This window comes from Muscardinus avellanarius (assembly GCF_963383645.1).
Source record: "Muscardinus avellanarius genome assembly, chromosome: 10".
NCBI lineage: Eukaryota > Metazoa > Chordata > Mammalia > Rodentia > Gliridae > Muscardinus > Muscardinus avellanarius.
The window spans coordinates 102,952,425-102,978,344 of record NC_137796.1 but is presented as its reverse complement, the minus strand read 5'-3'; the positions used below and the strand labels follow the sequence as shown (position 1 = coordinate 102,978,344).

The 25,920-nt window shown below is 50.0% G+C and overlaps 1 protein-coding gene across 2 annotated transcripts in view; it reads left to right on the top strand.

The window, feature by feature from the left end:
- Positions 1-25,920, top strand: part of SNX29 (sorting nexin 29) — a gene marked incomplete at its 3' end in the record, with an annotated part of 442,960 nt that overhangs the window by 287,684 nt on the left and 129,356 nt on the right. For both annotated transcript variants that reach the window (XM_080703361.1, XM_080703360.1), the window contains exon 15: positions 16,726-16,842. In XM_080703361.1, the coding sequence (XP_080559487.1) occupies positions 16,726-16,842 (117 nt within the window). The remainder of the gene's footprint in view (positions 1-16,725; positions 16,843-25,920) is intronic.

The following is a 25,920-nucleotide window of genomic DNA, read 5'->3' as shown; positions in this document are numbered from 1 at the left end:
CTGGACATCTTTCAGATTGGACGTTTTAGAACAAGCACAACGCAGATGGACTGTCCTAGCCTGGGCTGCCCTCGGTGGCCGGCGTGCGGTGGGCGTTCTGATGAGGAAGCATGGGCTTTGCTCTTGTGAAGCTCTGTTTGCCTGTGTAGACGGGGCCATTTTATAAAAAAAAAGTAATGCCAGGCTGCGTTCGAGTGTTGCTGAGGGATAGATGCCGCGCGTACCACTTCAGGGTGTCATCTCCATCCCTACTGTAAAGCGGTTGGGTAAAGGGGATGCTGCTCTGATTTCAGTGTATTTGCCCTCCAGGATGAATTTGTTCCTGAGACTCCTTTGAACCAGAGGTTGGAATCTGGCAAATGAGGCCACACGTAGCCCAAAGATGTGCTTCATTCGTCTAGTGCAATTCTTTTTTTTTTTTTTTTTGGTGGTACTGGGGTTCCTGGAAGCCCTTCTTCCTCCGGGCTACACTCCCAGACCTATTTTATATTTTTGAAACAGGGTCTCTTACGCCAGGACGGCTGGCTTCGAACCTGCGCGATCCTCCTGTCTCCGCCTCCCAAGCGCGGGGATTACAAGCGTGCGCCACCACGCCCGGCTAGTGCAATTCTTAATATCAGATTTACTGACAATGTTGAACCATCAGAATATTTCTGATAAAATTCAGAATTCCTAATTTATCCTAGAAATATGAAAAGATGCCGCAGCCACAGGCCTGTGTCCCCCTGTGTTCCCCTGGCCACATCCCTCCTCCCTGTCCCCTCACTAGCCTTACCCACCTGGCCCTGTGGGCGCTTGTGTGGGCTCCTCTGCTCTGTGGTACCGCCCCATTCCCTTCCCCCAGTCCTTTTAAAGCCACAGTCTCTCAGACTTGAAATTGTATAGAGCTGTTTGGGCAAATCATCCATTAGGTGAAATCCACCAGGGAACATACGAAGGGAGGTGGGTTGGCCCTCGCTGCTTTTCCTGTGGGAAATGACTTAAATGGCGTGGGGAGAGGTGAGCGGGAGACTGGAGAGCACTTCCCAAAGAAAAGCCAGGAATCTGCTCTTCTCTGGGGGTGTCCGGAAGGCTGGTCATCATTTGACATTGTTGTGGATGGCTTTGCAGCCTAGGACCTTGGACCCTGGAGTGGAGAGGTCTTCCTCACTTGAAGAAGAACCTTCCATTTTACTGGAAATCATTCCTTCACGGAGGACAAAACTCCATCAATCAAAATGAATAAATAAAAGTCTGTGCTCAGCGATGTTTGGCGGTGATGGTGGTGAGAGTAGCTAACATTGTACGCATCCTCCTTATGTGCAAGACACTGTGTTGAGTGCCTCACCCACATCTTTTCAGTTCATTTCTTGTAATAGCTCATAAGATGGGCACACTAACCAATCCTGACTTACTACTGAGACGCCAAGGCCCCGCAAGGATCAAGCTTATACAAAACCTAACTGTAGGATCAGGATTTGAACCCAGGCCATTTCAGTCATACTTTCTCCTCTTCCTCCCCCCCCCCTCTCTCTTTCTCTCCCCCCCCCTCTGTCTCTCTGTCTCTCCATCCACCCTTCCTTGCTGCCATAGGTCCAGATAAAACCACAAACATTGTATGTGACTGTCTTAACAGTGGCCTGGCTCTGAATGTCTTTAAGAAACCATTATCAAATTAAGAAAGAAAAAAGGATCAGTTGGCACATTGGGATGCAGAAAAACATAATATTTACATTTTTACTAAAATTCAATGAGTCCATTGCCACAGCCCCAGAGGCATTGCTTATTCTCAGAGTGGCTAACAGAACGTTGAAAGCACTTTGTATTTCAGGTCTTCCAGCTTTTAGCAAGGAAAGTTTTGGTTTGGAACTCACAGCAAAGCCAAGGTATTGAAAATAGAGTCTCTGCTCCGCATCCCGCAACAGCATGGAAGCCAGAAATAAATCTGACTGCAGAGCACTTCTTGGCAGAAATTAAAAAAAAAAAAAAGCTCATGCAGCAGGTGACAGGAAGCTGTTGGCACTGTCCTGTCTGCCGCACCGTGCTCGGGCAGGCCGGGGCCTGCTGGCACGTTCCACTGGCCCTCAGTGTCGCCCTTGGCTCCAGTGCCTCAAAATTCCATCTACTCTGAAAAATAACTGGAATACTGCACTTTCCCTGTTGACATTTTTGCTTCTGCATGAGCTCTGAAGGGCTGGCTGGTGAGAAGTCATTTGTCTGCCCATTTTAGAGGTGGAAACTGGAGAGAAGAAAGCCTGCTCTTTCCTGCCCCACCCGAGGCTGGTGCAGAGGAGCCTCATGGGCAGAGTGGCTGAGTGATGACCGGGAGCCAGCGGTGGCCAGGCCCGGGAGAGGTTTTCTTGATTTATCCTCTTAACCTCTTGGCAGCAGGTAGGACCAGAGCCTTTTACATACAAGGCCCAAGTAGGTTGAACTGTGTTCACTATTCCAGGTCGCCCAGGTCGTGGGTTGTGGGGCCTGTATGCAAAACCTGATCCATCCTCCCTCTCAAAAAGCCCTGTTCACATCCCACCACCACGCTGACCCCAGAGTTGCTAGATGTGGGTCCTTTTAAAACTTCTTAATTTTTCAGCTTTATTGAGGTATCATAAAGAAAAAATGTGTTTAAGATAGACAATGTGATGTTTTTAAATGCTTTATGTGATGTTTGTATGTACATAAACATTGCAAGATAGCTTTACACCCATCATCTTACGTAGTTACTGTGGTGTGTGTGTGTGTATGTGTGTGTGTGTGTGTGTGTGTGTGTGTGTGTGTGTGTGTGTGGCGTTTAAGATTAGCTCTCTTAACAAACTTCAAGTATGTAATATTGTATTACTAACAACAGTTCCTGGACAGTGCATCTCCAGAACTTATCCCACATAACTGAAACTTTAAACCCTCTGACCAGTAGCTCCCTGTTCCCCACCCCATCCCCACTTGCCCCTGGGAGTAGATCCCTTAACGCACCCACCCTTGTATTAGCCAGCTGTTTGTTACTGTGACTGGCTGACTAAGGGGGTGAAGGGGTAGCAGCAGTCCCTTGGGGTTGAGGGATGGGGGTGTCTGGAAGCGCATCTCCTCTGCCCACCCATGGGCTCCATTGCCCACTCAGCCTTCACTCCCAAAGCACCAATTCAAAGACAAATTGGCTAAAAGCACCAAGATGGTAGACACAGAGCATTAAGCCTGAGAGTAGGCCTATCGCTGCTGGGTGTGGGCCCTGTGACTGCTGGCCACATGCCCACAAAGCCAGCCCTGGACTTCTGATTCTGCTTATGGTAGTTTTTCATACTAAATTTATAAACTTTTTGTATTGTCAAATCTGTCTACCTTTTATTTAAGTTCTTGGCTTTCTAGAACTTTCAGAGTCAAGTCTAAGTTCTGGTGCAAGAAAGAATCAGTGTGGGAAGTAAACAGCAGAGGTCTAGTGCAAGGAGATTCGTGTGCCAGGTTAGAGGCCGTGTGTGTGTGTGTGTGTGTGTGTGTGTGTGTGTTGCTGGCGTTGTCAAGCCGTGGATGAGACCCGGGGAACCTTCAAGTTATTTTCCATGTCATGAGCTTCTTGCTGCCACGTGAGCTCGGCATCCCCGTGTGTGGCACACGCAGATTCTCTCTGACCGCAGGCCCTCATGCGTCAGCTGAGAGGAGCCCCCGGGTCCGTCTGCAGCTGAGGAAGTGGACACCAGTCCACTCAAGTGAAAGGCCTGCCCTTCAGGCACGGACTCTTACGGGGAGTGAAACACAGTGTGTCCTGTGTCCCCTTCTCCTCTGACTCAGTCCGCAGCACCCAGGGCATGGGAGTGGGGGAAGAGCTTTCCCAGCAGTCCCCCATTGTTACCCCTCCCATCTCTTTTAATGTCTGAAACCAGAATGTTAAGACATGAGAATTTCTTTTAACAGGGCAGACCAGCAAGTTGTTTCTAAAGACCTGTTTGATTGTGGATTTATGGCTAAATTTGCAAAGCAACATATGTGTGTATTAGTCTGCAGCATGGAGTCGCCTGCCAGTTCCTTTTCCAGAATAAACTGCTCAAAGAGAGGGCCATCTGCAAAAGTGTCCGACTCCCACAGATGCCCTGTGCTAAGGCAGTAACTTCAGCTTAGGGTTGTGTGGTGGGAAGGTCCCTGATGTGGGAATGGAACTGCCCTGGTTTGGTTTTGTTTTATTTTGAAACAGCCAACTTGCTGAGGCTGGCCTCAAAATTGTGATCCTCTTGTCCCAGCCTTCCACGTACTGGGAGTACAGCCCTGCCCAGCTGCTGTCTATCTTGATAATACATATCATCCTCAGCCTCTTGACTTGCTGCACAGCTGGGGACTGGGAGATGGGACTCCATCTCATCCTTCTCAACAGCACACACTTCTCCATGTGGGAGGCGCTTGTGGAAAACTGATTGAATAAAAAAGGTTGAAAGAAGTAGATTTAACAACATATGGCCCCAGGGATGTTACACAGTGGCCTTGGGCCACACGCACACGTGCTGCGCCCGGTACCTCAGTGCAGGTGACCTCAGCCACGTGCACAGCCCCCTCTGTGTGCACAACTGGACAGGACTCGTTGGATACAACAGCAGGTGTGGCCCGGGTCCCAGCCCCCTCTGGCTGTTTGTTAAGACTGTCCCATCTTGCCACTCCATTGTGATCGCCCTGGGGTGTAAAGACATTTGAGGGGCGTGCATACTTTTGCGTGTCAGAGCTGTAAGAATCAGAATCATGGTATCATCTATTGAGCCCTGGTTCCGTAGTAACCCATTCAATCCTCATAACAACCCTATGCGCGCTCCTGCGGCTGCCACCACTTTACAGATGCCTAAGCTGGCCCAGGGAGGGCCAGTGACCTTCCCAAGGTCACCCAGCAAGTCACGGGCATGTTGGGAGCCTCGTGCTCCAAGCTCTTCCTCCAGCCACTACCCCACACTGCCTGTTTATGTTGAGCTCGGGATCCACCCCTCCCCCCCCGTGCAGATGTTCATGTGTACAAATTGTTGTTTGCACAAATAAATGGCTGTCCTCCTCCCTGGATAGGAGCACGGCCCTTCTGAGCCTTATGTTTGTGCTGTTTGCTATGAGAAAGGGACTCTCAAGGGAGAGAATCATTTTTGATGCGCATAAAATTTAATGTTTTTCATTTACTGTCTTTCTTTTGAAACTTGGACATAATTTATTGAGCTGTGGTTGAAATATTCAGGAGGTCTCTGTGTATGCCTTCCAAAGGGACAGGATTAAAAATGCACACCAGCCTCCCTGATTTCTGAAAGACATTAGAATATGACAAACAGCCACATAATTTCAGAATTTACATCATTATGTGGAAGTCTGTGCTTTCCACTGCCCTGCACAATAAATGTGAAAGCAGCCCTTCAGGGTGAAATATTTTCTGGAGAAACCTCTGAGTTAGGGAGCCGCTGTTTGTTGCGCAGGATTATATAACTCACTGGGTCTGCCAGCCAGTCCTCTGGAATAGTAATAAGCAGCCCCATGGTAAGGCCCTGCTCCGCGCCCTGCCGGCCGGCTGCTCTGAAGTCAGCTCTTGCCCAATTTAAAATTCCACTCAGCAGGATCCATCCCACTTTATGGCTGAGGCGATGGTGGGTGGGCGGTGGCCGGGGAGTGGCCTGGGTTTGAACCTCTTCTCTGCCTGGGCTGCCTGCCCTTGAGCCTCAGCTTAGCCCCACACCCTCCCGGCCCCTCTGCTGACGCCAGGCTGATGACAGGTCTCCCCTACCATCCCAGGGACCTCAGGGATCTGCTGTGCCGCTGGCCACACTCTCTGGGAACCAGTGATCATCCGGATCCTCACAAGGCAGGGAGTTCCTGGAAGGCCCGTCGGGGTCCTTGTCACGCCGATGCCCAGCACCCAGGACCGTGCCTGGCACATAATCACCCGTCAGTGTTTGCTGGATGAATGGGTGATCGAGGGATGAGCAGGGGGTTCCAGGACTGTGCAGACGGCACCTGGGCCTCTGGGCCCACTGCTCAGCCCCTCGTTGGGAACTGTGCCTGGCTGAACCTCTGCCAGCCTCTTTACACATCTGTCGGGTGAGGTGAGAGCTGGGACGCAGAAGCCGTGAGGACAGGAGCTTCGTCTCTTCTGTTTAAAATGACACTATAATCTCAGTGCTTACCACAGTGCCTGGCAGATGGCAGATGCTCCGCGCATGCTTGTTGAGTGAATGTGCGTGAGAACTTTCAAATACTGAAGATGGGTTTCTGGAGAAGCAGCTCTGCCACAGGTGGACTGGAAGGATTCTGTGCAGATGAGCTCACTTGAGGACAGCCCTAGAAAGTGTTTGCTTCTTTTTTTTTTTCTTTTCTTTTTTTGTGGTACTGAGGATGGAACCCAGGGGCCGTCTACTCCCGAGCTATACCCCTAGCCCGATTTTTTATTTGTTATTTTGAAACCGGGTCTCACTGAGTTGCAGAGGGCCTCACTAAGTAGCTGAGGCTGGCTATGAACCACAATCCTCCTGTCTCAGCCTCCCGAGTGCTGGGATCACAAGCGTGCACCACCACGCCCGGTTTGGAAGTGCTTTCTCTTAATGATGGCAGCCTTTCTGTGTCCTCCTCCATCTCCTCTTCCTCCTCAGCCACCGGCCCAGCAGTCAGGAAAAGGCTTTTGGTACCAGGGAGGAGACAAGGCCGCCACTGCACTGCTGCTCTTCCTGGCATCCTTAGAAACCGCTAGCTGTCCTCTGTGCGCGAGCCCACCACTGCCGAGCTTTTGAAAGGCGAGGCCAGCAAAGCCTTTGCAAGTCGTTCCCGACCTACTTTCCCAGGCCCAGCCGCATGCAGTGTTTTGTCCTGGTAATGGGTATAATTGCAGCCATTGTGTGGTGCCAGATAACTGCAGTATGTGCTGTGTTAAGAGAAAGGCGCCTTGGCCCCCTCTCCTCTGCCACCCTCCCATAATCAGCGCAGCACGAAGAAGACCTGGGGGTGTTTGAGGTCCTCCGCGGTAACCCAGGAAGCCTCCTGGAGCTGCAGAGGCCCGTGCTCGGGCTGCCCGATTTCCCAGTTTCTCTCTACCTTCCACACACGAGAGAAAGCAGACAACTGTTCTCTTTTTGAGATGGGCTAACCTCGCTCAGCATAATATTTTCAAGCTCCCTCCATTTTTCTGCAAATGACATAATTTTGTTCTTCGTGGTTGCGTAAAATTCCGTTGTGTTTATACACCAGTGTTGGGATCCGTTCATCTGTTGACGGGCACTGGGGCTGGTTCCTTACTTTGGCTAATGTGAATCACGGTTCCGTACGCACGGATTTGCGCACATCGATATCATATTTGGACTTCCGTTCCTTTGGAACAATTGCCCAGGAACAATTACGGGGTAGTATGGTGGGCGAGGCCATACCTGCCTGGGGGACAGTGCTGTCTTCTGGGTGCCCCCGAGCCCACCTGAGCTTCCCGTGACACTGAGGGTGAGGCTGGGTGTGGCCTGGACGAGCGGCCCAGCCCCTGTGGGCCTCAGGTGTCTCCTCTGGTAAGTTGGAGCAACACTAGTCACTGGCAGATTATCCAAGGTCTCTGCAATGGATTACGCACTACTTCCTGGCACGTGGCACTGAGGCACCCCACCCACCAAACCTCGGCCCCGCGGTGCTCTGGCCACTCAGAGGGCACAGTTTTTTTATTCTTATTTGCACAAAAGAAGCATTATGTGGAGTCGGATGTGCTTGGGGTATAGTTAGTGCTCCCAAAACAGCCACTGTTGTTACCTCACTGAGGAATGGCCCTGGAGAAGATGGACGGATAGATCAAAGGAGGCCAGCTGAGACCCACTGAGTGGGCACTGCGGAGTGGGTGGGGTTTCAAGGTGTGCATGGATGGAGCGGGGCGCTGGGTGTTCCCATGTCTCCTCCTACCTGTCACGCCCGCCCCGGCTTCTATATCAGCCCAAGAAAATTAGCAGGAAGCCATTGAAAACAATTTTTTTTCTAACTTTGTGCTATAGAGAAATTTGAATGTAGACAAAACAGCACAAAGTACCTCTGTGTGGCCAGTATACGGTCCACTCAGCTCCAGTACCCCTTGAGCCAAGGCCACGGATCGCAGGCATCGAGCGGTACTGTGTGTCAACAGCATGGAGGGCTTCAAGCAGAGAAGGGCCACGAGTGGTCTGGGGTGGGTTTTAGGGAGGCCATCGGAGCAGGGCAGGGAGCAGGGGGCTGTGGTGACTGTGCAGGCTGGCGATGGGGGCTGTAAGCCCTGGCAGCACGTGGAGGAGCGGGCAGCTTGGAGAGGGTACGGCTGTGGCTTCTGCAGCAGCAGGGCAGGGCACAGCTCTCCTGGGGCACGTCTAACGGTGGGAGCAGTGGGCACTGATGGAGTGCGGTGCGCGCCAGGCCCGCGTTAAGGCCTCTGCTGCGTTTACTTGATGTAAACCTCACAGAGGCCTGTGAAATTGGCGCTGTTCTTCGCCTTGTTTTATGGATGAGAAAGTGAAATGCAGAGGTAAAAGGAAGCTGCCCAAGGTCGCAGATAGCTGGAGGCCCCAGCTGCAAGCCCTGGAGTCACGGCCCTAAGCAGCGCGCTGTGGCCCTCTCCCTGGGGTGCCCCACGCTCGCACCAGCCTTACCTGGCACCTGCTGCAAACCTGTGCGCGGAGCGGCCACCCCTTGCCATCCTCTTTGCAGGTGGGCGCAGCGTGCAGCAGGCTCTCGTGATTTTGTTTCCGTTTGTTTCTCCTGCCATTGCTCATTTGATCAAACAGCCACCAAGGGCGTGTTCACTGCTGTCTTAATACTGTCGCTTCTGTGCGCTCTGCTTTTGCCAGCTCCGGAGACGGGGAACAGGGGTCATGTGGACCACCGGCAGCAGTTGTGCTGGGGTCTCCCCGTTCCATGGTAATCCCAGCCAGATGTTTTAGGCATTGCCTCTCTTCAGGTCAGCTTTCTGAGCCAGAGGGGCTTGTTGCCCAGGAGATTAGGGGAATCTCTGAAATGCAAAGTCATCAGCAGGCTTACTTCTAAGCCTCTACTTATCTTAGTGGCTCTGCGGGGAGTCCATGTACAGTGTTGGTAGCACTTGGGGGTGGCTCTGCCTGGTGGGTCTCCACTGAACCTGCCACTCATGGCTTTACACCGTGATGTTGAGAAGGATCGGACCCTGAGACTGGAGCGCCCGGACAAAGTCCTGAGGTCAGCCCTGCTCACGGCAGAATTAAAGTTCAAGGTGGTCTAGAGGGAAGAAGGGTTAGAGGGAAAGACCAGGAGCCTGCTTTCCTCCATTCTCAGCTCGATGTATTGTTTTTCTTCCTGGATTAGTTATTTGTCAGCTGAAGTGCCGCAGTGAGCCTGGGCTTTGGAGCCATCATACCTAGAGGTCAGACCTCACGGTCGCTGGTGAGGCTCTGTGACCTGGGCTGCTGCTCGGTCCCTGAGTCTCACCTTTCCTCCAAGCTGACGTGACAAGAAAGGGCCCAGGGTTCCAGGTCAAAGGGACTGATGACAACCAGGAGTTTTTTATTTCCCCTCGCCTCCGCGTCCTGAGCTAGGGCGAGACACTAACTTCAACTCCCCTCATTTTCTTAATTTTAAAGGCCACAGTGAAACAAGAAAGTGATGTATACACATCTGAAGGAACAGGAGACATCAATAACGCTGGTTCTCTTTTCTTTTTTACTTTATTAGTAAGTTTGAAGTGGGCGTGGTAACACACACCTGTAATTCCACTACATGGGAGGCTGAGACTGGAGAATCACAGGAACGAGGACAGCCTCAAAAACTTAGTGAAACTCTTAGCAACCTAGCAAAACTATGCTTCAAAACAAAAAACAATTAAAAAGGGCTGGATGTGCAGCTTGGAGGTAGAATGTCCCTGGGTTTAATGCCCATAACCCCCCCCCCCACACACACACACACTTTCAAAAAGCAACCAAAAAATGATCAAAGATGACTATTTTTTTCATTGTTACTGTTCATCGTTTTCTTTTTATAAGTAATGCAAGACTTTGCTTCCAACACATTATATGTGTTGTAGATAAACACTTCTCACACTATTGAAATAGGAATGTCTCCTCTTACAGGGTTCTTGACCAGTGGGGTTCTGATGAATGGGGTCCAGGGACTAACGAAGGGCATAGAGACATGGAAGTTTAAGTCAGGGAAAGATAGAAGACAAAAACAACCCCCTACATGGGGGACGGAGTCCCCAAAGAGTAACCACCGAAACTCCTGGGAGACGGGCTCTTAAACCCTATAGAGGTTCCCAGTCTGCTCTTTCATGACTGGTTAGAATTGGGTCTTAGGGAACCACTGTCTTTTGGCCAGTTCTATCCTTAATTTGAATTCTTGCCTTGTGGGCTGGGGGCTCTGGTCTCCTGTACCCACAGGTCTCTCACCTCCCTGCCCACCTCACCCACCTCACAGAAGGTGAAACAGGTGGCATTTTAATCCCTCCTGTTCCCAGGCCCTCTGCCTGCCTCACTGTTTAAAAAAATTCCAATTCATTGCAGATCGATACTCTTGTAAAGTAAAAAATATCTAGGAAAATGATGGGATTCCTGGGTTTTGTAGCAATGCAAGGCTGCTTTAAACATGGCTGCATGCGTACCTTCAGGATCTTTTCCTCTCTGTCTATACTGGCAGCCAGCAGCACACAGCAGTGGCTCAGGGCAGCCTCAACACACTCCAGTGTAGATGAACCCCTGCGCCCTTCCCGGGAGCAGCCACACTGCACGTGACATCCCCCGCGTCTGTTGCTGGGCGGCAGGACTCAGGGCGTTTTCTCTGGCCCGTGGCCTTGTTCATCTAAGTGAGAGTTCAGAGGTTACGAGCTGGCATGTGGAGGAGCTGGCGACACAATAGTGAAGGGAAAAACGCCATTTTCTACAATGAGGGGTCGGCCCTGGTGCTGTTCCAAGTGAAATCTGAGAAACGCTCCCCTTTCTTCTTGCCAGAGTTTGATCTACAGTCACTGGGGCCTTGAAAGAACACTCCTTTGGATTCTTTTCTCCCTATTCATTTGAATTAAAATATTTTTTGGAGCTGGGCATGGTGACGCATGCTTGTAATCCCAGTTTGTAATCCCAGCATTCCGGAGGCTGAGACCGGAGGATCCCGGTTCTTGGACAGCCTCAGCTACTTAGTGAGGCCCTCTGAAACTCAGTGAGACCCTGTTTTAAAATAAAGAATAAGAAATAGGACAGGGGGTGTATCTTGGAGGTCGAATGCCCCTGGGCTCCATCTCCAGACCCACATACACACAAAAGTTTTTTGGGGGCCTAGGCCTAGGGATCTGCGTTTTCAGAAAGAAACCCTCCAAGTGATTAATGATCAGGTGGGGTTGGGAGCTGCTGGTCCATACCATGATAGTTCCCTCTATTGTACAGAATAACCACAGAAGGGGCCATCTTTCACCACGCCCAAGATGGATGGGCAGAGAGCAGGGCATGGCATGGGCTCACTCCGGACCTCAGAACTTAGGCTCATCCCCCTTGGCAGCCTTATGGGGAGGCCAGAGGGATTTCTTGGGTCCACAGAGGCCTGGCGGGAGTCGGTGCTCACGAGTGTGTTAGGGCAGTGTGGGCACTGGGGGGTGCGATGCAGTCCTCACAGAAAGAGGTTCCAGAACCTTCCACAGCCATTGTGAATGGGCCAGAAAATACCTGCGTGTTCATCACTGTGTGTAGACCGACTCTGAAGCGGCTAAGTGAACATTCTTGGGGTGTTTGGGGACATGACCAGAAGAGCCTCGGTTGTTACTAAAAATTTTGGGGGCGTGTGTGTGGGGTCTTGTTCTTAACCAAGAAGCATCTAATTTGTTAGTCCAGGAAGGGCGAATCATGATTTACTTAAATGTGATGAGATAGAACATTCTGGTATGAAAGGAAATGCCAGAGGATTAAAAAAAAAAGTATAATCCTTTCATGATTTGGCAGGTAATTATGATAATTCCTGAGATTTTCACAGATTTAAAAGCTTTTTCACAGCCACATTATTTTTGGAGATCGTCTTCCCTGATACTCCAGCTGGAAGGAGTTGCTCAGCCCATGGAACTCCAAAGGCATCTTCCACAACCCAGCGGAAACACCACCTTCTTCATGCTTTCTCTCATCTGTCAGGCCAGAGCTGCCACACAGGTGCCATCTTGTAGGCTGAGAGCCTGGCCGATTGGTTATGACTTCTCGGGTGTCCTCTTGAGGGAGTGCAGTGATTGACTAGTGCTGTCTGCCACAGCGGCAATGAGTAAGAAAGGAGTAGAGAATCCTGAGATAGTTGACTAGTTCTCTTTGGGTGGGCATTTAGGTTATGCTAGCCATTGGAGTTAAACTTTGGCTTGGCTTTGAGCACACGTACAAAAAGAGAGGTGATTTTCCAAGTCATAGGTTGGGGGGTTTAAAAACTTGATAGACATTGACAAACAGCTGTGTTACTGAAATATCTTAAACCTTTCTATCTTCTCTCCATCCCAAAGGATGAAACCCAGAAGACAGCTCATAGCCCGGGCACCTTACTGACTAAGTCGTGCACCTTCCACAGCTCCAGGGCCACGCCTTGTGCTAGCCGGGTGTTCCCCTTGGGCCTTTGGGGGAATCCAGGCTCTATTGCTGCTCCTCAACTTCATCGTGGGCTGTGTTGGCTGCGGCTAGCATCTTCCTGCCTGGCGTTCGTTTTCGGCAACTCTCACCAATGTCACTGACTCCCTAACTGCCTTAGAGAAATTTCTATGAAACACAACAACCAAGAGTAGTCGGAAAACGTGCATCTCAAACTGGCCTGGGCACTGCTGGTGCCTGGCGGGGATGCTGGGCGTGCACCTGCCCCTGGAGGTTGCCTGGCAGATAGTGAGTGACCCGAGTGTCATCTCTGGGAGAGTCCTTCCCTCACTCTCCAGCATCCTGCCAGGCAGCTGTGTCACCTGGAACGCCACAGGACGTGATCGGTGCGACTCTCCTGCTCCCTTCGCCTCAGGACTCGCTTAGATCCAGGCCTGTTGGTTGGCGACTCTGTCATGGTCTTGCTTTGGGTTGGGGGGTCCTGCAGCTGCCCCAGCTTCTTCTTTTTTTTTGCGGTTCTGGGGATGGAACCCAGGGGCATTCTACCTCCGAGCTATGCCCTCTGCCCTATTTTTTTTGTTGTTATTTTGGTGGTACTGGGGTTCCTGGAAGCCCTTCTACTTCCGGGCTACACTCCCAGACCTATTTTTATATTTTTATTTGGAAACAGGGTCTCTTAAGCCAGCCAGGCTGGCTTTGAACCTGTGCGATCCTCCTGTCTCCGCCTCCCAAGCACGGGGATTACAAGCGTGCACCACCACGCCCGGCCCCAGCCCTCTTTTTTATTCTTTATTTTGAAACAGGGTCTCACTGAGTTACAAAGGACCTCACTGAATAGCTGAGGCTGGCTGCGAACTGTGATACTCCTGTTTCAGCCTCTCAAATGCTGGGATTACAAGCGTGCACCACCACGCTTGCTCCTGGCCTTGCTCCAGCTTCCTGTTGTCGGTACACTGGGACCATTTCCAATTGCCTCTAGAGACCTGCTTCTCTGCATCCTTCTCCAGGTCCCTTTATATCACCATCTCCCATTATGGAAAACTGGCTCTTCCCCCATTGTCGACCCTGCCACAGGCGTGCTGCTACACCTGGGAAGTGCTGTGTTTGTCTTGTTTAATCTGCACAGGGGCTCAGGGAGACCTTGGTGGTGTTTAAAGCCTACTTTGTATCCGATTCACCCCAGGCCTACAGAGGTTACCTGTTTTGCGCCAGAGCACGCTGCCAGAGGCTGATCAGGCCCTGCCTGGTTTGCTCCAAAGCCCGGCCTGAGCCCAGTCTTGGCGCCCTCCCTCCCTGCCCCTTTGCTGAGCCACCTCCCAGAGCTTGGCATGGGTGTGCATGGTGGGGCTGAGAGACATTAGACACTGCGCCGAGAGCAGCAGGTGGGCTTGGACAGAGACGGAGTTTGGGTTTTATCCTTAAGGTAACCAAAGCGTTGAAGGAATTAAAACGGCAGGTGAGGAAATGAGATGTGACCTCAGGAAGACCGCGTGACCGCTCGGGGATGGATGGCTGGGCGGCCGTTCTCTCTAAGTCCTGTTCGCTGCACTCCTCCCAGGCTAGTGTGAACAAGGTGGTCAGACGGGACCCGGGAGTGCGCCCCAGGCCTGGTAAACATTCCAGGTGACGGTGGTTTTGCAGGCTATCATTTCTGTGACAGCGTGATCTCCATTCCTCTTCTGAGGCTTCTCTAGGTCTTGAACTTGCTTCCAGTTGTACTGGAGTTTGGAAATAGTTACTTGAAGAACAGTAAGCTCGTGATTTATGGGAGATGAAAGCTGTTTACACCAGCGGCTGTAGGTGAGGCTGTGCATACAAAACCCAGAGTTTCCGAGGTGACAGTGGCACTGAGCAGTGCGGCTTAGTGATGGAATTATTTCAGCAAATCCCGTCGCCTCGGTTTCATCAGAGTTTTCCCTCCCCAGGCCCCAGCAAAATAAAGGCTTTGATGTGGTCAGGTCCCTCTTCTGACCATGAAAGAGAACCTGGGTTTTGACAGCTCCTGATAAACACCACTGGAAGCTGGGAAAGTCTCATGTTTTATGCATGGATGGAGAATCATCATAGCACTCTGGCTCCCGCTGCAAAACAAAACACAAACACACACAGGAAATCCTGACTTGCTTTGCAAATGACAGTGGCTTGCACTCAGAGCTGGGTCTGGGGGGCACGCTGGCAGGTATGCAGTGCTGCTAGTGGCCACTGTGTGTTCCTGCTTGCCGGGTGGTCAGTGGTGTCACAGCCCCGGGAAGCTGGAGGAGGGCTCACGTGGTTTGTGTGTGGAGGACACACACTGAATTTCTTAACAATATTGTATTTGTTTGTTTAAGGTCAAAAGAAGATCAACTCAAACTTTTCTTGAACAAAAATAAGGCAACTTGGAAATGTTAATTTTCTTTTTCTTTTTCTTTTTTTTTTTTTTTTTTTTGCGGGTCTGTTAATTTTAAGTCTCCAAAAAGAGAAAAGCTGTCGAGAAAGCTCGGGGACTTACTCCCCCTTGGTTAATTGCGGGGTTCTCGAGACTTTGGTTTCACACCAGCTAGGAGGAGGTGGGCACCTGGGGGCCAGGGTGCCATCTCAGGGGTTCACAGGGCAGGTTAGTGGAAGCGTCCAGATGGCAGGAGGAGCCTGGTAAACTTCACGTGGATGCCACGGTGGCTCCCTTTGTTTAAGGTGAAGAATTTCAACACCTAGAGGTGAATTCTTTAAAGGATTTCATTCTTCAGGGATTAATGAAATGAGCTCATCACTAGGAAGCATAAGAGTAGAAAGAATGGGAAGAGGACACACCCCTCCATGTTAATGGCTCTCTTTGCCTGTTATGTAACCAAGTCATCACAAAGGTGGTCCTCTTTGTTCCTGCTGAGGTGGAACCCTCCTCCCTTTCTCCGTGCCCCTCCCTATCCTGACAGTATGTTTTTATATCACACGTAAAGTACTCGTTACAGGCAGCCTGCTATTATATGTTACTAATAGGCAGTAAGTGCTTAGGGGATCCTGGGGTGACCTTGGGGGTGGCAGGGGCTGGACTGGGGGAAGGTCTGTTTGACCGCCTCTCGGCAGGCTTTTATTTTTATTTTTAATATACTTTTATTAGTACATTGTAATCACAATCCCAAAGGAGTTCAGAGCAAGAGGGGCACACTTGGGGGCTTCCTTACCATGCACGCAGGAGGCTTCCTGTGGGGCCCTGGGACAGCATGGCAGGACAGTTCTATTTCTCTAAAACATAGGAATAAATTATAGTTGTGTAACCTGTACACTGGTTGTAGGCAACTTCAGAGCCGCTTCCATTTTTATTTACTCGGGATCAGCAGAGCGGATTAAATAATTCAGTTTAGAAACCTTCTCCTGGCTGTAGGCCCGAGTGGCTGCATGTCTGCACGGCGCCAGAGCAGGGACATGGCCACCGCTGAGCCCGGGGAGCTGCCCTTTGCTGACCGTGACCTGGAGCGAGCTCCTTCGGCTCCCTCCTGAGACTCAGCTACTCTTTCCCTAAAGTGGAGTGATAGCACTTGCCTCTCAGAGCTTCTGTGATGCTGTGGGGAGACCAGGGAGGACTGACACGGGATCAGAGTGACTGAGAAGGCGCCATCCTGCGTGTGTCTGTCACCACCATCCTGCGTGTGTCTGTCACCACCGTCCTGAATGAGGCTCTGGTTCTGTGTTCTTAGTTTTCAGAAACAAAGACCCGACGAGCAGGTTGATAGCGGTTCCTCTCTACCTCTGAGCTCCACCCCTGAGCCTATTACTGTTTTTATTCTTTATTTTGAAACAGGGTCTCACTAAGTTGCAGAGGGCCTCACTAGGTAACTGAGGCTGTCCTCGAACCACAATCTTCCTGTCTCAGCCTCCCGAATGCTGGGATTATAAGCGTGCACCATCACACCCGGCCCAGCGGGGACATTCTTGATAGGCACAGCACTAGTTAGGAAAATAGCCTTTGCTAGGAAAGTGTTAGCTAAGAAACAGCAGCTGTGGTCCCAAACTCGAGTGATACAGCCCTATTGTGACCTTCACAGGTGGACTGGCAACTGCAAAGTGTTAAAATTATGCAAGTCAAAGCATGTCCAATGTATGGGTGAGGTTGCCCGTCTTGTAGTTTTGCAGTCAGATATATACAGTGTGGTCCCTCCGGCCCCAGCCAGCCGCAGATGCCTCCCCGAGCCAGGGCAGGAAGGAGGGACGGGCCATAGAGGAGGGCCCAGCTCTGGCCTAACAGTTTGGTGCCTGTCTGTTGCAGGTGGCGGAGATGCACGGGGAGCTGATTGAGTTCAACGAGCGCTTGCACAGGGCGCTGGTGGCCAAGGAAGCGCTGGTGTCCCAGATGAGGCAGGAGCTCATCGACCTCCGAGGCCCGGTAGGTGCTCCCCACCCCGCAGGCTCCCTGTCTGCCCTGCTTCCCGGCTTCCCTCCCTGTCTGCTAGCCTCCGCTCCCCACAGCCCCACTGCTGGTTTAGTCTGCTCATTATTGGTGACAATGTCAAGGGTGCAGAAAAGGCACTAAAGGAATGTGGATCTACCTCTCAGTGTCCAGAGGCAGTTAGCCTCTGCCACTGTCGCTTTCTTTGGGGTGGAAGTGTTAGAACAGATACAGCTGTACCAGTTCTATGCGGCCATGTTTCAGGCTACCCCCTCTAGGAGTGTGTATTCTGAAATTGGCAAAGTGCCTTCCTTCCCACACTTTTATACTTTGCTACACAGATGAGTTTCTACAAGCTCTGAGCAGTCTTGGTTTTGTGCTCCTAACTTTTACTTACACAGTTGTAGGTGTACGTATATGTCCATCACTTGTTTCTGATTGTTTTTAATTCTGTACGGTTTGAGGGGTATGCTGCATCAATCTGTATGGGGATCATTGTGTAAGTCTTTGTTGTGGGCTGCCCTGTGCGCTGTGGGGTCCCTGGTTTCCAGTCCTTAGGGTCAGTGGCTTCATCTCCCCGCACTGTGACAACCACCGATGACTTCGCACATTGCCAAGGGCCCCTTGGGTGCAAAATCCCCCCGGGTCTAGAGCCTCCCATCTAGTCTGTTTTCTTGGCTGCGCTGTCTTCCTGCAGTGTCTTTGATTCAATCATATGTGTTCATAGAAATTTAGGTTGTTTCCAGTATTTTACTGTTACAAACCACAATGCCATAAACATGCTAACACTTGTCTTTTCATGCATGCAGATAATAACTTCTTTGTATAAAAACTTATTGTGAGCCTGGCCCAGTGGTGCACAGTATTTGGGAGGTAATCTCAGTACTTGGTAGGCCAAGACAGGAGCATCGCAGGTTCAAAGCCAGCCTCGGCAACTTAGCAAGACCCCGATTCCAAAATGAAAGCGGGCTGGGGAGGTGTAGCTCAGAGGTAGAATGCCCCTGGGTTCAATCCCCAGTATTCCCTCCTCCACCAAAAACATAATGTAAAATGGCAAGTGGCCAAAGGCAGGCAAATTAGTGTAATGTACTCCATGTATCCGTGGTCAAATGAGATGTCATCAGTCATGGTCAGTCTCATTTCAAATGACCTACTCCTGCTTCCTCTTTCTGTCTTTTTTGAATCAAATGCTGGGCAATTGTGTGTGTGTGTGTGTGTGTGTGTGTGTGTGTGTGTGTGTGGTACTGGGGTTCCTGGAAACCCTTCTACTTCCGGGCTATACACCCAGACCTATTTTATGCTTTTTTAATTTGGAAACAGGGTCTCTTAAGCCAGCGTGGCGGCTTCGAACCTGCGCGATCCTCCTGTCTCTGCCTCCTAAGCGTGGGGATTACAAGCGTGCGCCACTACGCCTGGCAAATACCGGGCAATTATTAAATATATAAACTATGTCACATATGTCTAAAAATGAAAAAATTAAACATTATATCATTTTCTCCCCCAATTACCAGAAACTCCTTTATATCACCAAATATCAATGTTCAAATCTCCAATAGTTTTATCATTTTTACAATTCAGGATCGGTGAGGTTCACGCCTTGTAATTGATTGATATGTTTCTTTTATGTTGACATGTCCCCCTTATGTTTCTTTTTCTTTCACAATTTTAAAAGTTGTGGTAAAATGTACCTAAGATTTACTGCCTTAAACATTTGCAAGCTTACAGTGCCGTAGCCTTCAGTACCTTCCTGTACTGTACAGCCATCAGCACCGTCCATCTCCAGAGCTTTATCTTCACCAACTGGAACTCTGTCCCCTTCAAACAGACCCCTTGTGATGGCCCCCAGCCCTCGGCACCCCCGCTCTACTTTTTTTCGCTGTATATTCAAATGCTCTCTTAAGAATGTTTCTTTTGCCGGGCGTGGTGGCGCACGCTTGTGATCCCCGCGCTTGGGAGGCAGAGACAGGAGGATCGCGCAGGTTCGAAGCCAGCCGCGCGCGCTGGCTTAGGAGACCCTGTTTCCAAATAAAAAAGTATAAAAAATAGGTCTGGGAGTGTAGCCCGGAGGTAGAAGGGCTTCCAGGAACCCCAGTACCACAAAAAAAAAAAAAAAGAATGTTTCTTTTCTTTTTTCTTTTCTTGTGGTAGTGGGGATGCAACCCAGGGGCATTTTAGATTTGAGCTACATCTCCAGCCCTATTTTTTATTCTTTATTTTGAAATAGGGTTTCACTAAGTTGGGGAGGGTCTCACTAAGTAGCTGAGTCTGCCAGGAACCTTTGATCCTCCTGGCTCAGCCTCTCAAATACTGGGATTATAAGCGTGCGCCACCACACCTGGCTGCTTTTTGTCTGTAAGGTCCTCCTTCTTTTCTTTTCTTTTTTTCTTTTCTTCTCTCTTTTCTTCTTTCTCCTTCTTTCCTTCCTCCCTTCCTCCCTTCCTTCCTTTCTGTTTGATTTTGTTTTTGTTTTTGTTTTGTGGCACCGGCTCCAGGGGCATTCTACCTCTGAGTTACATCCCCATCCCTATATTTTATTCTTTCTTTTGAAACAGGGTCTCACTAAGTTGTAGAGGACCTCAAGTAGCGGAGGCTGGCTGCAAACCTGCGATCCTCCTGTTCCAGCCTCCCAAGTACTGGGATTACAAGCTTGCACCACCACACCTGGCTTACTCTCTCTTTTATTTCAACTTATTTATTAAAGACCCTGGGTCATTTGCCTCCTAGACTTTAACACTGGACTTCCTGCCTGCATCTCTCTGGTGTCATTTGACATGTTCCTCTGTTTCCTGTATTTCCTTAAACTGGTACTTGGATGTAGAGGCTTGAGCTCAGGTTTAATTTTGCTGCTGGCCTAACTCCACTGCCGGGGAAGTGATTTGTATCAGCAGATGCACAAGTCCCGCTGTCCTTTTTCTTGTGCTATTCATAGCCATTTATCCTCCTTTCCTAAGTCCGTTACACAAATGTTTCCTTAAGGCCTGTGGCTAGGTATAAAATTTTCAGGTTTTAGGAACTTGAACTTTTTTGGAGTTTTGCTATAGTATAAAGTAAAAGTATTTATTTACAATCCTCCTGTCCATGCACAAGTCCCTACCAGTGCCCCCACCACCATCACCATGAAGGGTTTCTTCGTGTGTTTCCCTGACCACAGGCGAGGCCAGGCATCTTGCCACTTGCTGCTGTTGCTTTGGCCTCCGCCTGTGGCTCGTTACCTTGGCCTGTTTTCCCACTGGACGCTACTTGTTTTCTTCACTGAGGTGTAGCAGTTTATTCCTTTCTTTTTCAGTTACACATTGTAAATATCTCCTCTCAGTTTATGGCTTGACTATTCACTTTTAATCACAGTAGAAACCCTCCAGCACACGCAAGCCAAAGAGACTTGTAAAAGGAAATCCACAAACCCTTCGCTCAGCACCTACGTAATCAGTTCAGGTCATTTTTCCCTTCATTCACACGCCACTCATTCCCTTCCCAACTCATTCGGGTGCATAGACATGCATTTTTTGTTCATAAGTATTTCACTATTTTTTTTTTTTTACTAAAAGACATTTGCAGTACAATTGCCATATCAAAAAATAACCAGCAGTGATTTCTTAATATTATCAAATATCCAAGCAAGGTTCAACAGCATATAGTTATCTAAAAAAATGTCCTAAGAAATCAAGATTCTAAGAAAGCGCCTAAGTTGCTGAGGCGTTACGCCTCTCCAGTCTCTTTTGATCTGCCATTTTTGTTGTTCTTGTTAAGAAACTGGGCCTGTTGGACTGGATGTCTTCCTAGTTAAGATTTTGCTAATTGCAGCCCAACAGCAGTCTTTCCCACATCCGCTCTGTCCCTTGCTCCAGAGGCTGCTGAGTTTGGGATTTGGGTTTCGGCCTTACTGGCTTCATGGACAGTGGTGTGTGCCCTCAGCAGCCGGCTTGTGAAAGCGCCTCGAGCCCCAGCTGATGGCCTTTGCTCATCTCTACGGGGCCAGCGTGTGGAGGCGGCCAACACGCCATTCTAATACGTGGCCGCTCCAGACTTTGCTGGTGTTTCTGTGGATCTCTTTGCTTTGTGGGTTATGGGCTTCCGGAGGAGGGATGCACCTTCCGGATGTGCCTGTCGTGTGCCATGTCCCCCTCCAGGGGGTGAGATCTCTATTTTTAGGTACACTGAGCCTCTCAGAGGCTCCAGTCTTTGAGTGAGTTTGTGTGGAGCTGAAGTCAAACTCAGGTTAAAGTTCCCCATGCTGTACCAACTCCAGGGAACCGTGGAGCAGGTATGGATAGGGTCCTTGTGCTACCCGGCGCCCTCTGAGCAAGGCCCCAAGGGTCGCTCTCCACTGGCTTCCCACCCTTGACCCACACTGGGGACTTGGGCAGTATCTAACCTGGCCCTCCTTTGTATCTGCAGTCCTGTATCAGAGGGGCTTGCGGGTTAAGGAGCCCAGGTACTGACCTGATTCCCAATATGAGTGGGGCACGTGTTGTCTCATCCTGGGGATGAGCCAGGCTCTTTTTTGTCCTTTCTCAACTGTAAGGATTTCAGGCTGCTCCAGGGTAAGCATGGCAGGAAAGAGGCAGGACTGGGTAGTGGCTCGCTCCTTATCAGGGGCCCAGTTTGGACCCGGTGAGGTCTGTCTGTATCCTTTATGCCGAAAGATTGGTACGTGACTACTTCGTCACTGCATGTGTGAGTTCAGAGAGCAGCTTCAGGCCATCAGTGTGAATAATAAAAGCAACCAAGTAGCTCATACAGATGACTAGCTCTGGTATTATTGTCTGATATTTGTTGGGGGACTATTACCTGCAAAACTGTGACTAAGTACTTTAAGTGTTTGTGCTCTATTTCACCCCATCCACCTAATAGTGGTTACGATCACGGTTCCCATTTCTCAGAAGAGGAAACCTAGACTCACAGTGAAGCAGCTCACCTGGCATCCCAGCATGGGACATGGTGGATCTGGGCCGGACTTAAGAGATTAGGTTTTATTCAAATTTTTTAAGTTGAAAAGTTGAAAAGTATCAGATTTTTTTTGACTCTCAACAAACTTTATTTTACCCATGCAAAAAAAAAAAAATCAAGTATTTGAGAAATAAATCTCCACCTTCCTGTGGCCCCTGATTTTCCTCCCCAGAGGCAAGAGTCCTGCCAGCCCAGGGTTTATCTTTCCAGAGATGAGCATCGCCCGAGGAAGCCACTGGCACACGCCTACACAGCTGAGTAGCCAGGAGCCTGCTAAATCCATTGCTCTCGGTGTGACTTTTTCCCCATTTAACAAGTCCTTTGGAGATCTTTTTATCTTACTTTACACTCAGATCTGTCCTTCCTTTGAAGAACTGCACTGGCTCCCATGAACCAGCAACACTATAACCCGCCCAGGCCGGCCCTGTCGATGGATGGATATTACATTCTTTTGTGTGTTGGCTTTGACAACACTGGTGGAATAACATGCCTGTGAAAAGCCTGCATTTACGGTGGAAGGTTGTCTGGCAACTCGAGCTCAGGTTGGCTGGGTGAAGGCCCCTATCTCTTGCCTTGCAGGAGTTCTGGGGTGTTGGGAAGGTCTACCACTACCTCTCAGTCTCCTGCCTGCTGAAGGACAGTCCTCCCAGGGCCAGCATCCTGATGCAGGCTGTTGTTGCAGGAGACTCAGTCTCCCCCTCTTCCCTGATTCCTGAGACAGGATTTCCCGAGGCTGAAATCAGAGACAGATTATTTATTTACTGGTAAATGGCTCAGTTGACAAACTCACAGAACTGAGCCTCGGACAAAGAACTCAAGTGATTTTTATACCCATGGTCTCTCACTTTGGGGAGGGGAAGAGTAAGTTTGAAATTTATTATACCTGGCAAGGCCTGCAGCTTGTACTAATCTTTTTTTTGGGGGGGGGGTCTAAGGATGGAACCCAGGGGCATTTGACCTCCAAGCTACACCCCCTGCCCTATTTTTTATTCTTTATTTTGAAACCAGTCTCACTGAGTTGCAGAGAGCCTTACTAAGTAGCTGAGTCCTGTCTCAGCCTCCTGAATGCTGGGATTACAAGTATGCACCACCGCGCCCGACTTTTTCTAGTCTTTTAAGTGGCTCTCTCTTGTTAACATTAGGAAGAGTTCCTGGATCATGACCCTGGGTTACCTAAGGAACGGGCTCCCTGTCTTTCAGAAGCATCTGCTCACTTGCTCATGGACAACTACGGGGAGGAACTGGGGAGCTCTTACTCTTTCCCATCTTAGGTCTAAACTGACAATATTTCTAAGGCCCTGCCTGGGCGTCCTGTCTCACTGTGAGTAGGTGTATTCCCAGGATGTGGCGGGCATACACAAGGGGCGCCATCCCTTGTGTGGATGTGACAGTGTCTCCGCAGAGTTCTGCCCGGCGGGCCCTGCGCGGCCCCTCGCCGCACTGCGCCTCTGTCCTGTGTCTTCCCATCAGGGTCCTGGCCCTGTGCTGTCTCTGCCTGGGATGCCTCTCTGGGATGAGCGAATTCTCCTCCCTCCATGTCTGCCCACTACTTCCTTAGGAATCCTTGCTGATGCCCTGGCAGGGCTGATTTTTTCATGTTCAGTGTGTGCATGTGTGTGTGTCTGTCTATGTCTATCTCCCTTCCTATCTTCATGTCAGTCCCCATGGATTTGGCACTGATCAGAGTCCATCCCTCCCTCTCCAGCAGGCAGCTTTCATGCTTCTTTCTGCCTCTTTTAAGTCTCGGTGACTCTCGTGGCAGGTGCTCAATAACCGTGGGTCAGCTTGCGGAGTGTAAGGCGTACACGGCAGCCCAGGTCTTCCCTGGGCCCTGTCCTGGGCCAGCCAAGCCTGTCTTTTTTTTTTTCCACACTGCTGCGCTCCCCCCTGCTGCAGCCTGGGCACCCCCAGGGCCACGGCAGCTATTCCTGCAGAGGCGGCTGTAATTGTCACTGCATCCTTTCCTGCGGGCAGGTTGTGATGGCCAGAAGGCAGGACCAGTAAAATGGTCATTAAAGGCCTGAAGCTGTGGGGAGGAGCTGGACACTTGGACTGTGACCTCCAGGGGACACCCCTCACCTTGTCACTATACTATTGCCTCGGGCGTGCCCGGTCCTCTCCCCAGAGCTGGCAGCCAGGGCAGAAGGAGGCAGCCATTTCCAGCCCAATTTGAGTCTTGGAACCTCCATTCCTCTGTGTCCTCTGAGGAATCTGCTGAATCACAGCCTCTTCTCTCTCATTTCCCGCCGGCCTGGCTCTGACCATGCTGGAGGAGGCCAGACCTCCTCCAGACCGGCAGATTACGGGGTGACGAAGGGCCAGGGCAACCTCAATTTCCCTTTCTCTTGAGTGGGAATAAAAATGGGGCCCGCCGTCGGGAAGTCCGAGGGAGGGGTGCCGCCAGTGAACCGAGTCTGGTGCCAGACACATGGTAAGGCATCCCCCATCGGCTGTGATTCCCAGGGCCTAGCTCCGTGTGTGGCAGGCAGTCGGTGGTCTATAAACGTTTGTTTCTTAATAACTTCATGTTCTCAGAGCAGAAGACAACTGCACAGACCAAATGGCAATTAAGAAAAAAAGAGAGGGGTAGGGATACCATTTTTACTTAGTGGTATCTTTTTATAATCTATACTTTTAAGCTGAGTTACTTATTTAAAGGAGAAGGAATGTGGGATTGTGGGTATTTTTTTCTTTTTGTTCTCTCTTTTTTTTTTTGTTGAATATAAGTATTTTTAGGACTATCCTCTCATTATTTTCTCCCCTCTGGTATGAATGAATACCAGAGATTTTTTTATTTTAACCTTTTAGCAGTTTGCTTATACTCTGGGAGAGCAGCTCCCAGTTTGAATAATAAGTGGGGACAGAGAAGTGGAATCTTGCAAGACTGAAACATATAGAGGTCAATTAAAGTCACGGTGCAGCAAAAGCCACAGGTGAAATATAAATAGCTCATCAAATGCAGACTTATCCCCACCGGGAAGCAAACAGGGCCTCGCTTGATGTGATCAAAGCTGGCTTCTCTCTCCGTGTGCCCCTCTGGTGGGTGTCTCTTTCTCTGTGCCAGCTCCCATTTCTGGTCATCTCCACTTAAGTAGGTTTAGCAAGGCCTGGGGCCTGTGGTCTCTGCCCTGAGCCGATTCCGCCTCGGTCGCACCAGCCTCTCTTGCTCGCGCCTGTCCCCTGCCCTGCCTGTGTGGCGGAGCCCTTGGTGATGTGCTTTGTGTTTGGTGTGTTTTTATCCTTTCACCCTCTGGACACCCTGTGTTATTGACCTATTAAGTCCATTTCTCAGAGAAGCAAACTGAGGTCCCCAGAGGCATGGGACCCACAAGGGGTGTGCAGCTTCATGGCCACAGTGATGAAACCCATGACGCTCGTTCCAGACCAGTACTGCTTATCTGTACCTGTACTAGTATTGGGAAGAGGTTTCAAAATGTATTAATGTACCAGTATTGGGAAAGATTTCCAATTTTGAAAATATATCGTTTATACTAAAGAAAGCCAGGACTGTCAGGAAGAAGGGACTTACAATGCACATTTCTAAAGAGAAGGAAAGAAAGCCGGAGCCAGGGAAAAGGTCTCTTTACATTTCTAAGGAGAGACAGATGGCCTAAGGGATGGGAGGAAACCCCAGATTCTGGAGAAGCAGTTTAACACATCTTGGGAGGGTCTGTGTCCTGAGACACGACTGCCCCCCCTTCTGGGGCAAATCCTGCTGGAGACAGCAGAAAACTGGGCTAAGAGATAGGGCAGCATATCTACGGATCAAAGGACTTGCCGCAGACTTGGTCAAGATAAAAACACTCAGTAAACTGGGGTTCTTTGGCGAATTCATTAGAATTGCCCCCTTGTGCCACTCTCGGGCACAAGGATGTAACCATCTCCTGTATTTCTATCTTTTTAATAAACTTCTTTAAATCTTCAGCAACTGTCCAAGCTATGCATATTTATTCTTAGCTTGGGACAAGAACTTGCGGTTTTTTTTCTGGTTTTGGTCGTTTTGGGTTTTGTTGTGGTTTGAGGGAAAGTGTGTCCAGGACCCTAACGGGTCCCCGGGAACAGTTTCCCCACACCCATACTCTCCCAATCCATAACAGTACCCACCTCCCCCACTTTTCATGTCAAGCA